Raw genomic sequence first — 13,782 nt, forward strand, 5'->3', positions numbered from 1 at the left:
CCCCCCCCCCCCCCCCCCCCCCCACGAGAGTGTTCACGCGCGGGATGCCGGTCTTGCGATACCTCTGCTTTTTTTCTATCCTGACAGTGGTTTTGTCGGTTGCTTGTGAAGCTCCGAAATCTTCCGGTCACATGAAGGCCCCTGCTCTCTCCTCTGCGGGACTTTCCAAGATTTTTTATCGTCGAAATCACTAACATACTCTCTATGCTGCGGTAGATACAGACTGCCTTTTGAGATGATATCCTGGTTGCCACAGCTTCTCTGCCAATCAGATTTGCACGGCTGCGCCGCCACTCCAACAGAGCCCGCGTTTCAGCCGTCTCAGTTTTTTCTCCACCTAAACCAACGTGGGGGTTTACTTTATTGCACTCCCCCCTGCCGACGGGGTCACCGAAGGAAAATGGCAGATCTCTCAGAGGATGGAGAGCGTTCGGGGAATGCAGGAATTATGTGGACGGGCCGATGACAAATGCAAGTCTCCGTGTGTGAGCCGTGTGACTAGGTTGAACCTAGAGTAAGGGAAAACAGGTGCTGTTACAAACGAAGTGGCTACGCAGGCCGCAGAAACACAAGCGCACACGTCACCCCGAAGGAGGAGTTACAGAACAGTTTTCACGCTCGTGCACGCCGTGTTTCCCCGAAATCCACAACCGGCACAGCGCGAGGAAAGACATCTTCGACGCGTTATACCCTACGTGTCGTGTGAGGTCGGACGTCGACCGCTCCCTTACGCACGCGGCGCGTCTTCTCGCTTCTCTGCGCGAGGGACAAGAAGACGCGGAAAACGACAACGCCACATCTCTCTGCTGGAAAGGAACGACTTTTTCGGTTGCACAGATTGTGAAGCGTCCTTGCTCTCTTCTGTCTCGGTTTCTTGGTGACAAAAGTGGATCTGTGCACCGCACACGTGCGTACGTACGCAGCCCCCCCTCCCCGTGCCTTTTCCCTGCCTGGCTTCGCAGAAACTGGGACGACCAGACTCGGTCTCCTTACGTGGTCTGGGAACTCAGCGACAGAGCAGAAAGCTTCGCATTTTTTGACAGTCCTCAGCACGCGAATCCTCAAGCAGAATCCGGCAGGGAAGCCTCGACGCGCGCGCGCTACCGCCCGGAGAAATCGTCTCTCCAGACGAAACAACTTTTTATCGGTACATGCACGCCGACCGCCGCTTCGAAGAGCGCGCGTCGACTTTTCGTGGCACGTTTGTGGAGGCCTTCGTCCGAGGTTTGCTCCCGGTCTTGCCCCAGCTGTGTGTTGCTGACTTGCCCATGGAGAACTCCGCTCTCTCTTAGGCACAGATCTCGAGCTTCAGGCCGTGCTTGACGGCGTCCGGGTTGCTCGGCTTCGAGACGTCGATCTGCGACCCGATGGTGGCGGAGACGTAGTCGCACACCTTGTGGGTGAGGGCGACACTCACGCGTGCGTTCTGGGTGAGTTTCGCCTTCAAGAAAGTGTCTTTCTGGTCATTCAAGTACCACAGACCGCCGAACTGAATGTTGGTGCGGCCATCCAGAAGGTTGCAGTCGACTTCCGCAGCCAGCTCCGCCGACTTGTTGTCCGTCGTCTTTCCGTGCACACTGCCGATCATGCGGCCGAAAACGGCATCGCCACTCGGCGCACTGCACAAGGAACGCAGAAATCGCAGAGTCTCACCCCCATGGAGACGCGAAAAAAGACCCCGCAGCCCTGAGACTGAACCGCACTAGCGAGCACCAGGGGGTTCCCCGTTCTCGTCGACTCGCCGCCCGCCGGAACGAGGATCTTGTCGCTCTTTTTGCTCACCCCTCTCTTCCACTCCTGTCTGCCTCTCGCCTAAAAACTGAGATCTCTGTGCGCGGCCTCGAAGATCGCCTCAACGCAAATCCACTTACGTCTTCACGGACACGGTGAATTCACCAGCCTTGCTCGCCAGCCCGGTGTACGAGGCGCCGACGGCGTACTTCATCGCAGATGCGTCGAACTTGCCAGTCACTTCGCCTGCACAAAACACGACAGTCGAAAATCTCAAACATGCAAGTCAGCCGGAGCGAAATCCGAGAACGGACTGGAAAGTGCCTGGACCGCCCGCGCGACCCCAGGAAAGGTGGGGGAAACGCGACCCCGGCGACACACACATGACGGAACCACGAGGCCTGCAGTGGATTGCGAAGCAGCAACGAACGCTGCGCGAGAACGCTGGAAAAAGCGCCGAGCTCCGCGTACTTCCAATTCTGAAGGCTTTGTATTCAACGACGTTGCCAAAGTTGAACGAAGAAGCGAGGGGGTTGACTGAGAAGAACGAGTGAATGGTTGGGAGCTTGTACTCGGCCAAAATGTCGAGGCTGTCCTTCGACGTCTTGTCACCACGGCGATCGAACTTGGCGCCGAGCGTCAAACCCTTCAGCGTCGGCGGCTGCACACACGTCCGCAGAGAAACAAAAAGATGCTGACGCGGCAGAGCAATGGGCACGTGCACCAGCGCACAGATGGATCTGCATGTGTATGTTCGTCGCACCTCCCAGTGGGGGAACGAGAAAACGCGGTTAAACCACGTTGTTCGCAAGCGACTATATACTGCACACACGTTTCAGACGCCCCGGTCACAAGCTCAGACGTCCTTACAAGTTCTCCACGGACCACGTGCGTTTGTGTACTGTCAAAGTCGTGGACGACGCGAAAGCGGACTATCACGAGCGTCAACACACAGGCCGGAAAATGAGAATCTTACCGCGTACTTGACGTCGATGGTGGACTTGCCCATCGCCATCATCTTCACTTCGGTCGTGACATCGCTGACGCAGTACTTCAGTTTGGAGCTCGCGTCAAACGCACCTCCGGGGCTAACGGAAGCTGTGTTCACGATTTCCTGAGGGACCGGAAAGCATTCAAGACGCGCGTATACGTGGGGAAACCGCCAGAGGCAGTGCGCTGCCTCCGTCTTCGACGCGCAGGCGAAGCCGCAGCGCTGTCCACGTACAGCCGACCGGAGCTTCAGAATTTCTTCCTTATGGTACGGTTGGTTGCGCAAAACGTTTTTTGTCGCTGAATCGTCTGCATGTGTGTAAAAACCGAAGCCTGGCAGCAGGAACGTCGTGGCAGCTGACCGTCCGCCACTGTCCCAACACAGACCCCTGGACGCCCTCCCCTAGGCAGTGCATGCGAGACTTACTGGGTTCTTCGACTTGTACTTGTACTCCAGATCCCACGCCTTCTCGTGAGGGTAGCCCTTGCTGAGCAAGTCTGCGACGAAAGAGAAAAGAAGTCGCCACAGAAAGAGTGCACATGTTACCCGCAGATCCAGTCTGTAGCTCTTTCCAAAGGCATCCCCTCGGCTACCACGGCCTACGACCTACAAGAACCACGCAGAGAGTTGCCTTCTGAATGGCGAGTCGGTGACGCCACAGAGAGCTCCCCGACGAGAGCATTCACTGGGATGGACGCAGCCGTGACTCTTTGCCTTGTTCCTGCCTCTATAACAGACGCGTTCCTCTGCTACACCGAACCTATTCACGACACTGATAGTCTTGTGAACACTACTAAATGAACGCATGTACAGATATCGTGCCTTCTACGAACTGCTTTGAATATAATCAAAAACACCAGTTGTCAGCGCCGGTGCCGTCTCACGCGCCTCTCCATGGCATATACACACAGACACATGTAAATCATATCCGACTAAAAGGCTACGAGACCATCTTTGCTTGGTGTAACTCTGTGGACATTCAGCATGATCCACGTAGGGCTCGACTGCACACTGCTTTTTCCGGTCAGGTCCCTCGTCTCGTCTGCCGGTAACTAAATGCTTTCCTCCTTTTCCTGAACGGTGTGTTACGGAATCGCTTCTCTAACTGGCCCACGCCGGACCCGTTCACGACAACGCACGGGAGACGACTGTATCGAACACTGCCCGCTAGACCAATTTCCGAGCATCTCTCCCAGAACTTTTGTAGTACAGGAGAGAACCTCCCGCCGGGAGGTTCTCTTTTGACGTGCTCATAAAACAGAAAAAGAGCGACAAACGGCGGGCAGACTTGTCCACAAACTTTTGTTTCACCACCCCCTCGGCTGTGCCGTGTTTTATACCCCCGGCGGCTTTTTGTCCGCTCGAAACTCCAGTTCACCATAAATTGAATGATCAGGTGGAACGCGTGCATTGCACCAACCCAATTTCACGTGAAGGAGAGAAAGGGAAACGGACAAAACGATGCGCCATTCCATTCGGAGCGAAGTGGGCATTTGTCCCTGGGTGCATTCCGAACGGGTTTCCCAAAGGACAGCTGGAATCAAAAATGAGAAACTGCTCCCTTATCGATGTGTATATCGTGATAAACGTTTGAAATCAACTGTATTCTCAGTCTTCTTTCCGTACCAGCGCAGCTTTTGTTCAAGTCCTTGAAGAGCACCATTTTGTTGAAGCGGAGTCGAGTAGAGCCGGTGGATGTTCCCAGAGACAGGGAACGCGTGAAGCAGTACAAATGGGAAGAAGTGAGAAGACGTAAAACGTTTCGTCTTTTGGACAGCGAGGAAAAAGGGGCGCCCAACACCGATATCGGTCGAGTGAAAACGGGAAGCGGGGACGAACAACAAACAACTCGGGGCAGCCGGAGACACCAAAGCTGGCGAAAGTGACTGTGGGCAATCCCGTCTAGAGGGGAAAACTGAAAGGGTAAAAAAGTAATACTAGACAAGGGATTCACAAAAGAGCGACGCTGTCTCGTGTGTACCCAGTTACAGGGGAATCTTTTTTCTTGTCGTCTTTGCAATGCCTGTTCCGCGCGTCACAGACAGAGAGGCTTCCACGCATTCGGCGAACATCACGCATTACCACCACAGGCCCCGAGTAACGGTGCGTATCCCTCTGCGCCCGTCAGCAACCACGGAAACGCAATCGAGTGCGTTCCGCTGAAGAAGATTTACGTGTTGTGCGGGCGGTTGAAGCGAGCGGCCGTTCCGAAGGGCGGTGCTGTTACTTGTTGTCGATCTTACGGGTGTCCCACGTGTGCACAAACACTTCTTTTAGCAATTTACTTCAGCAATGCATTCCCAGCAGCTGCGACAACGGTGCAATCAAGACACTGCAAAGTGGAACTCACCGCACAGTTCCTGCGAGGCGACGGGTGCCTAATGCTCTTCTTTCCGCATGGTAAGGCAGGGATACCACTATCTTTACGTGAATCAGTGTCTGTAGGAGGCAAGTAAAATCACTGTCTGCTGTCTCACCCCCTGTCGTTGCTCTGCTTTTCGCTGCGTATACCCAGAGACAGCCACGAAGCACTACTCGAGAGAGGAACCGCTGGGTGCGAACAAAGGCATATGAGGAAACAGTACGTCTTCTTCCTCGGAAAGAAGCGCATACCGAAACGGAATACTCGGCTTCAGAAGGACAGAAAACGGTCGCATCCAACCTCTCGTTTTTAGTCTAGGCGGGTCCTCGGGGGAAAGCGCACGTTTTTATCTGAACGCAGCGCCAAGGTGGATGGACCATGCCAGGAGCTTCTCATTTGGAGAAAAAATACACCCCAAACACCAGAAAATCAAGAGAGCCTGCTCAAAAAGACTGCTATAGACAGAAAGTATCTTGCTTCGATATAAAGCGCTGGTGTGGGGGGTGGCGGCACGCGTGTGGTCTCTCGATGCCGAAAAGTTCGCAGGCCCCCAAAAAAACCTCTGCGTTTGTGAAGAGGGAAGAAAAGCAAAAGTGGAATCTGCTTCCCTTGCATGCCTCCCCCTCTGCGGGGCAAGGCGAGAACGAGTTACCTATATAGTCTTGCCCCGAAGCCGCCCCCAGCTGGAGGCCTAGAGGTTTTCAGCTGAGATTTGCATCAAATGACGATGGTACTGATCATACTAGCATCTGAGTTGTAGTTTCCTCTCGCTGTTAGTACGAGTAATAACAGTAATCCGCTCATTAGGCCAATAGTAAGCACGGTCACCTCTGAAGACAGCCTCCTATATTCACCTCAGAATGCCGACAGCAACGGTACACGCGCTTTTTGAAGGGCTGTGCAAAACACTTCATCGCGAGGGACTGGAGTGTATATAAAGGTATTTTTCTCCCAGCAGTGCCAGCCCATGCGTTGCTGTACCGAAAGGCGTCTCAAAGAACATCTCTCACAAAAGATGTGCCGCGCAGTTCTGGAAGTGCTAAGAAGCAGCTGCATCCTAGTGCTGCCGAGAAATCCTCGTGCACCATTTACACCGACTCACATCCGAGCGTGAGGTATCCCGTGGGGTTCGGAAAAAGCTTGGAATCGCGTATGCTGTCTTGGCCTTGCATACGACTTTGAAGAACGTATAGCAAGCCATCTTTTCAGACGTCACAGTGCTCTCCTGTGACGTCAAAGAGAATCCTGGCAGAGGAGAGAAGGAAAGCGCATCGCTCCACCTCCTCGGTCTTCCTCCTTTTCAAGGACCACAAGAGCTAACGCCCGTCCCAAACGACTCACCTACAAAACTACATTTTCTCCAAGCAGTCCGCACTGGCTTCATGAAAATCCCGACTCAGTTTCCGAGTCGTCGCATTTCCCCCGCACACAGAGATAGTCGAAAATGCTCTCGCACATCGGCAGAGAGAAGACCACACACTGTCGGTGTTTGTCAGTCCCATCCTTTCAACGGCTCACGGATTCTGCGGATCCTGGAGGAGGCAAACGCGGCTGGGATTCACTGCGAAGCATCTCTACAGCGCGAACTTCTCGCACCAGAACACACACCACTCGGTAGAGCTGCTGCAGAGAGATTCCGGGCTGTTGGAGATGCGTCGGGGGCTGGGGAGAGATTCGAGAAGAGCGCGTAACAGTTCATCCCTCCGATAACTGGAAAGGTGACGACCCGTCAACCACGAGACGGGCGTGAAATTCGCGGCGAAGATCAACAGCCCCAGACCGTGTCACGAACTGGCCGAAAAACGAAGGCATGTTTCGACCAGCAGCCCGCGGCTCAAACAACCCGATTACACCCGGAACGTCTCCGTTTTTTCACAGGGAAAGAGCCTGTTTCTCCTGTGTAGATTTTCGTACGCCCGGTAGAGGCAGTCTTTGATTGAAGACGGATGAAAAAACCTAGTCCCGCAGTTAGCAGCGGGGAACGAGGAAGATGAAGATCGAGCTCACAATCGGCGCAATAGCCAGCGCGACCTTCGATGTGACCAGACCCCTGTCGTACCACCTGGAATGCACAGCAAAGCACAAGGAGACGACACGGAAACATCCTATCGCCCGTTTTCCCCTACTGAGGCCACCTAGAGTACACACTTTTCGGCGGGTATTCCACCGTGTGCTCCGGAGAAAAGTCGGCAAGAGAATCCCGGCGCCTTATCTCTGGCGGTTGTCAACGTGGGATGTATTCCTGTGACCCTCTTCCCCGAAGTACGCCAACGATCGACGGCTATGTCTGGTTGCTTCGGCAAGAAAACAGAGGCCATGCCAAGCAGCCGACGTTTCGACTCTCCCTGTTGCTTGTCATTGGCTCGGAACTGAATCAGGCAACTGACAATGAGTGAATGCGAGAGAGCGATTTACCAACAAAGCACCGCAGCAGCGTCAGGTGAACCCACTTACGTCGGCTTGACATCGCTGTTTTCGTTCAACCAGATTCCCGCGGCAAACCCCATCACCAGCCCGCCGAGATGGCCAATTCCGTCTGCTCAAACAAGGCAAAAACGACAGAGATGTCCACTGCGTCTTTTCCCCTTCCGAGAGGGGAGGCTAGATTCCCGTCAGACTCCTCCAGTCTTGCTTTGCTTGAGGCCTGCGCCTGCCTCGTCGTCGGGAGGCCGCGACCTGCCGTGAGTTGTAGACCAGTTCCTCTCAAGTGAAAGACATTTCCTCCGCTCTACGGGGCGGTAGACAGAAGGGTGGTGCCAGCCCTCTCTCGACGAGAAAGCAAACGTGTGGGCTGTCGACGTCGCCTCTGGGAAAAGAGAGCCTTGGCTCGTCATCAGGACGACAGCGGGGAGCAAAGGTAACCCAAACAATCCCGCTCCACGTACCCGTGTGGCCTCCAAAGGAGGAGACGAAGACGAAGAACAGGCAGATGCTGAGGGAATTCGCAAAAAGATCGGAAATTCCACTCATTCCACATTTAGAACGCATGCACAGGGAATTCGCGAAAGCATTGGAAACTCCACGGAAAACCCTTTCGTTCACATTGAGCGCTTCGTTCCGGTTTCGTGATCCACGACTAGAGTCTCTGGGCTCTTGCCTGCGCTGGCTGAAGGTCATCCCTCACAAAGGATCAGTCAGAGGGGCAAATAACAGCCGCGAAACTCTCTTCCAACGCCACACAGCCCGCGGTCAGTAGGACAGGCCTGATCATGCGGATACGAGTCAGATAGTGCACGTTCAACGGCACGGGCAAAAGAGACAGGAGCGCTGTCCAAAAGTATGCCTCGAAAAATGGGACTCCTCAAAACTCTGTGAAGCCTCTACAAAAGTGGGGTCTCTCGCTGCAGATGCGGCGTGTGTCCGTGAACGCCAGGCCAAGTGTTTCCGCTGTGTCCAGGTATCTGGGCGTGGCAGTTCTCACAGGATCCTCAGCACAAAAGAGAAGAGAGGGGACAACTGGAGTACGACTCGGCACATCATGTGGGGCACAGGAGGCCTTACCAAACGCTAAGGATGGCGCTGTTCCGATCTTGGAGTGCATGCCAGATAAGCGCGAGCTCGGCGAGCTGTACAGAGACGCACACACACTTACAAACTCAGGCTTGGAGACAGGTGCCGCGCGGAACCGAAAAAGGTACTCTACGAGTCCTGCATTCGACCAGTCTACCTCACTTAGCTCTCTTCCAGTGCACCCCTAACCGGTTCACTTCTGTACACCTGAATGTTCAGAGTTGTTTAGTTCTACCTGTCGCCCGCCCTTCCGCTCTTTCTACATCTCCTACCACTGAACCCCCTTGCCAGGAGCAAACACAGTGCACCGAGCGCCTTCGTCTGAGAGCATGCATACGCCGTGCTCAGAGCCAACACTCTGCATGTGCCTCACCCCCACAGCAGACGAAAAGGTCATGGAGACTCGTGTGCTTCGGAAATCAGAGTTCACACCATCTTTTGTACACCTCAAGCGCACAGGAGACAACCGGACCACAGACCCTCATCCTCATACTCAGTTACCAGTCTTGTCTGTCAGTCTAGAGGAGCTACAGGCAACGTGTAGGCACCTGGACCAAGGCCACGGCTCCAACTCAACAGACGCTTCGGGCTCCGGTCACTCGCCCAGTGCACCACAGAAACTGACCGTGCGTTGCTCACCTGTACGCCAATGAGGGCAAAGACGGCGGTCGATGCTCCTGCTTTCATCTGCGTAAAAAGGCCACGACAGCACAACGTGAATGGTTCTCCAACGCTGCATCAACTGCTGAGTTACCCCCCTCGTGAAGAACCTGCCGCGCGTCTCGATCCATGTGCTTTTTAAACAAGTCGCCCCGAATTTCTGCGTGCATTGTTGCTGTTTCCCCTCTTCTAACACAGTCGGAACTAGTGGTCTTCCCTGTTCCTGACAGGTGCGTCCGATTACGCGGACCCAGAGTCACCTGTCGGCGTCAGCAGCATGGCAATATATACGCACACGTGCACATTCTCGCATCACCCGTTCAGCACGAGGCACGTAGATATATAGCTATACAGATATACCTGTGCATTCAGCGGTGGGGTGCTTTCGTGCACAGTATCAACGGCATCGAAACATAAGAATGCACATGGAACGTAAACTGCCAGGAGGATACTCTCTGTCTCAAACGGCTGATCCGTGGTGAGTGCGTTAAGCCTGCGCGTGAACATTGCAGTTCTGTTGAATATATTTACTCGATTTTTAATGGTAGATAAGGATCCCGCGGCAGTTCTCAGTGCCTCCCGGAGAGACTGGTTACCACTACGGTACCGGGAACTCCAGGCTACTCCGCGAGTGGCTCGTCGGACGTACGAAATGCGACCAGTTCAAATCGAGTAATCGACTGCTGCATTGGACCATCTAACGCGACGGCTTTTTGGTACCAGCACTGCGTGCCCGTATATATATATATATATATATATATTTATTTATTTATTGACATGCACTTAAGTGTATACATATACCTGCATTTCTGTATGCGTATATGCATATATCTGAACGAAGCGCTCAAGTTCATCCAAGGCCTAGAGTTCAAGCCTTTGAGGTCCTTCGCAACTGCGCCAATTTGAAACTTGCGTACCTGGCCGCAAAACAGGACCGCTGCGGAGATCATGTTGGCGAGAATTCCGACTCCAAAGTAAGTCGCAAGCAATTTCTTCGATCCATACCTGCGTAATTGGAGAGTCGAGAATAAAGGAGAGATTGCGCTGACCAGCTGAGTCCGCCGCCCGCGGGAACCACGCTTGCAAAAAGTACAGCGCCCGAAAATCGACTCCATGCGGCACTCGAAACGGTGGGACCCATTCTTCCCCGACGGAAGGCCAACGCATTTTGCCTGCGGGAGAAACCGCGCGAGTTTTTTCCCACGCTTTTCCTCATTCCGATAAAACAGATTTCCTAGACGTGTCGGCCGGTACGCAGCACGTGTGTGTGTGTGTTTGAGTGAAAGGAAATGCATGCGCCTTACTTTTCCTCCATCGTCAGCCCGACCCGGCTTTGCACCCAGAGATTCATCTGCAGGTTTTCCACACAGACGCACGTCGACACTTGGAAGCTGAGACTACGCGCAAAAACTATACGGCTGAGGAACGGCGGACAGCCTTTCCCCGCGTCTCTGACTGGGGGATGAGGCCTGCCCAGCCTTTCAGTCTGAATCGTCAGTTCGGCAGGGGAAGAACCGCCATGCAGGAGCAAACGCCGTCGAAACCCTGTCCTCAAGAGCGCCGACCAGCGAATCCCGCACTCAACGCTGAGTATCAATAGGCTTTTCGTGAACGCCAGACATCTTAAAGAAAACCGTATATGGCAAGCGCGCACCCAAAGTAGATAAAGTGTGGAAGCAGGTTTCGTCCGACACGGGAAAAGTTTGCAGCCAACTGTGTGGTCTGGTGATGTCTTACCAAGATGTGAAAGAGGTTCAGATGAAGAAAGAGAGGACAAATGAGCCTCCACACCTGGCCAATGCGAATGAGCTCGGGAATGTTCGCGCCAAACATCGCCAGCGTTTGTCTGAATGACACAGTTCACACCAGTAAGACGGCGCATGATGACGCGTAAGTTGTTCAGTCTTCCACGGGGAATCACGCGGACAACATCCAAACCGACAGAGGCGTTCAGTGCTTCGTATTTGGGTTTCCCTAGCTTCGACAGAAGACGTGCAAGCGCCTTCGAGCTATAAAAGATCCACTGTTTGTGCACGACCTGTAGCTACGGCGAAGCGCCTATTCATCTGGTCGTACCCTGTCCAGTCGACGGGATACTAAACGGATCATTGTTAGTACGGCTTGGACACGACTGCCACGAAGGGTTTAAGACAGGATCTGGTTCTGCCTCGAACTCAAGAAATGACTGATGACGCATTCCTGGCAACACAGTTTATTGGTCATGCGATTCCTGCTGTTCATACACCCTGGCACGTTGCTACACCAGGCGCGAAGCGAGGACAGCCTTCCCAGCCTGAATCCATCTTCTGGGGGCCCTCGCACGCGGTGAGACCGTGCAGCTTCCTTTGCACCTGCACGGAGTTTACTAGTTACTGTATTGACAGCTTGTCGAAAGAGAATATACCGACGGTATCAGAGAAAGAGGTAGAGCGAACGAAACACGTTGAGCTTTCTTACGGAGTTGGAGCCAGGACTTCATTGGGCGCCAGCCCTAAGGCAAGAGAAGCGATGTAGACTGCAACTTGGACGAGAGAGATGATGACGATTGGGCTCTTTAGGTGTATTCCCGGGCATAGCCATTGAATCCAGTTCACGTTTTCACCAGATTCCGTTCCAGAGGAGAAGAAGAGTGGCAACGAACTTCCTCCCTGTCTTCCTCCAGCTTCATGTGCAGAAGAGTCCCGTGCAGGCGCCGACGCATAATCTGACAGCGTCCGAATGTTGGCCATCGTGGGTCTCAGCTGTGCAGAGCGGGGCAGCAACGCCGGCTTTTGAACTGCTCGAAAGAAGAACTACTTTTCTGGAGAAGCAAAGGAGAAAAAGGCCCGCGTCCTTCTGGGGTGCATGCCGTAGGAAAATGCAGCAGCTCGGGGTGGACCCGGTGGCAATATCTCATCCAACAGTCGTGCAGAGACAGACACTGCTGAAACAAACAAACCGGGAACGTGTGACTAGGGCGGTGCCAGCACGGCAGACAGCCGGATGGCAGGGTAGGTCCAACATAAGTTTCGTGGAAGCCGTTGAAAGAGAAACCAGAGAAAAAAGAAAATTTTGGAACGTCCTTTCTGGGCTGAGTTCCTAAAAGGAAGGAATCAACTGCTTGCCTGCCGTGAAACGTCGCTTTTGGTAGCGTCGGGTGTTCCTGTATTGCACATGCAGGACCAAGAAGACACCTGTTTAGCGGAGACTTACACATTTCACGTTCGCTATGTAGCTCTCTCTGCCATTCAATTCGTTATTAAAGGGTTTATTACGAGACAGGAAGCACAAAAATACACTTGGGGGTGGTCAACAGAGTTGCGCCGTGGAGTAGCGGAGCTAGACAAGGTCGATTGAGTGTCCGTGCATCGAGCGACGGCTGCATGCACCTGGGCACGACCGGAAAGTCCATTGTCTCTGCTTCCGTTTTAAGTTCCATACGCGCGACTAAGTGGAAAACGTGGCTGACGCTTGCTTCCACAGGTTTCAAGAATACTCAACGATATTCTGAACCCTGACAACTGTATGTCCGAGACGACACATCTCCTCAACCAGTGGCTGCACACCACGGGATAGAACAGAGCCAGCCAGGGATGGAACAAAGAGGAACGAACCGACAAGAGCACGTAGACATCCCCGAGGCATAAAAGTGTCGCAAAAGTGTCGACTCTGTAAACTGGAGAGCAATCGAACGTCTAAATCTTTGGTGCCAGCTAGCAGCTTTTGGCAGTAGTCTGGTCTCTCCGTCCACGCGTTGGTGGAAATTGGAACGCCCGGGCGCCAAGGACTTGTACTGATACCGGCAGAAGAAGACCGCAATTTTTTTCGTCTGTGTATGTTATGGAAGCGACTTCTTCGGCGTCTGTAACAACCACCAAAACGCGATCCCCCGCCTGCCATCTTGTCGCACTCCACATGAAGTCACTCCAGGCTACGTCCTAGCGAACGCGAGGACCGAAAGAAAACAGTGGTGTGCATTTTCTAATGCTTGCGCGTTTCTTCTCGAGGCCCATTGGACTCACACCTGAAACAAAATGAATTGCTTGTCCGTGGTGCGTCTCAGTACGCAAATAATCGGGTTGCCTTTTTCTTGGATACCTCTTTTTAGGATCCAGCAAGGAATATGCCCAAGAAATGCCATTCCTCCTTGGAGGCCCAGCATTCCGCGGAGATTCGTTAGTGTGTGCTCCAGTCCGATACCGAAAACCTATTTGCTAATGGATGACGCAGATGGCCGCATGGCAACCAGGACCAGGTCCTGTCAGGGCATTCGGGTACCCTCCAGGCGAGAAACGGAAACTTACGAATTGCAAGGAAAAGCAGTTAAAGAAGACGGCATATTGATTTCGAGAGCGGTCTATCCCAAAGCCTGGGAGGGGGCGCGTGTGGCTACACCGAAGGTGCCCGCGGAGATCGACTCGGGCAAACGTTGAATGAACCGAGTGTGAGAGAAGGCCGCCGCACCCCGGGGATAGCATGTGCTCTATGGTGGAAAACGTCTCTCTGCGCTGAACCGGCTTTCTCAAATAGATCCCTGAATACACCCTCC

The 13,782-nt window shown here is 53.6% G+C and overlaps 2 protein-coding genes across 2 annotated transcripts; both read right to left on the minus strand.

The window, feature by feature from the left end:
- Positions 1 to 1,288: 1,288 nt before the first annotated feature.
- Positions 1,289 to 4,385, minus strand: NCLIV_024630 (putative porin; the record flags this gene model as incomplete). The annotated part of the gene is made up of 6 exons (XM_003882658.1): positions 1,289 to 1,619; positions 1,872 to 1,977; positions 2,203 to 2,392; positions 2,708 to 2,845; positions 3,149 to 3,219; positions 4,349 to 4,385. The coding sequence occupies 6 exons, from the start codon at positions 4,383 to 4,385 to the stop codon at positions 1,289 to 1,291; spliced, it is 873 nt and encodes a 290-aa protein (XP_003882707.1).
- Positions 4,386 to 7,052: 2,667 nt separating this feature from the next.
- Positions 7,053 to 11,983, minus strand: NCLIV_024640 (Rhomboid family protein, related; the record flags this gene model as incomplete). Its single annotated transcript, XM_003882659.1, has 9 exons — positions 7,053 to 7,146; positions 7,539 to 7,620; positions 7,970 to 8,016; positions 8,586 to 8,650; positions 9,234 to 9,281; positions 10,172 to 10,259; positions 10,559 to 10,605; positions 10,992 to 11,100; positions 11,712 to 11,983. 9 exons carry the CDS (start codon positions 11,981 to 11,983, stop codon positions 7,053 to 7,055), a joined length of 852 nt encoding a protein of 283 aa, XP_003882708.1.
- Positions 11,984 to 13,782: the final 1,799 nt, after the last annotated feature.

The sequence above is a fragment of the Neospora caninum genome, chromosome VIIb, assembly GCF_000208865.1.
Source record: "Neospora caninum Liverpool complete genome, chromosome VIIb".
In the NCBI taxonomy this organism is placed as follows: domain Eukaryota; phylum Apicomplexa; class Conoidasida; order Eucoccidiorida; family Sarcocystidae; genus Neospora; species Neospora caninum.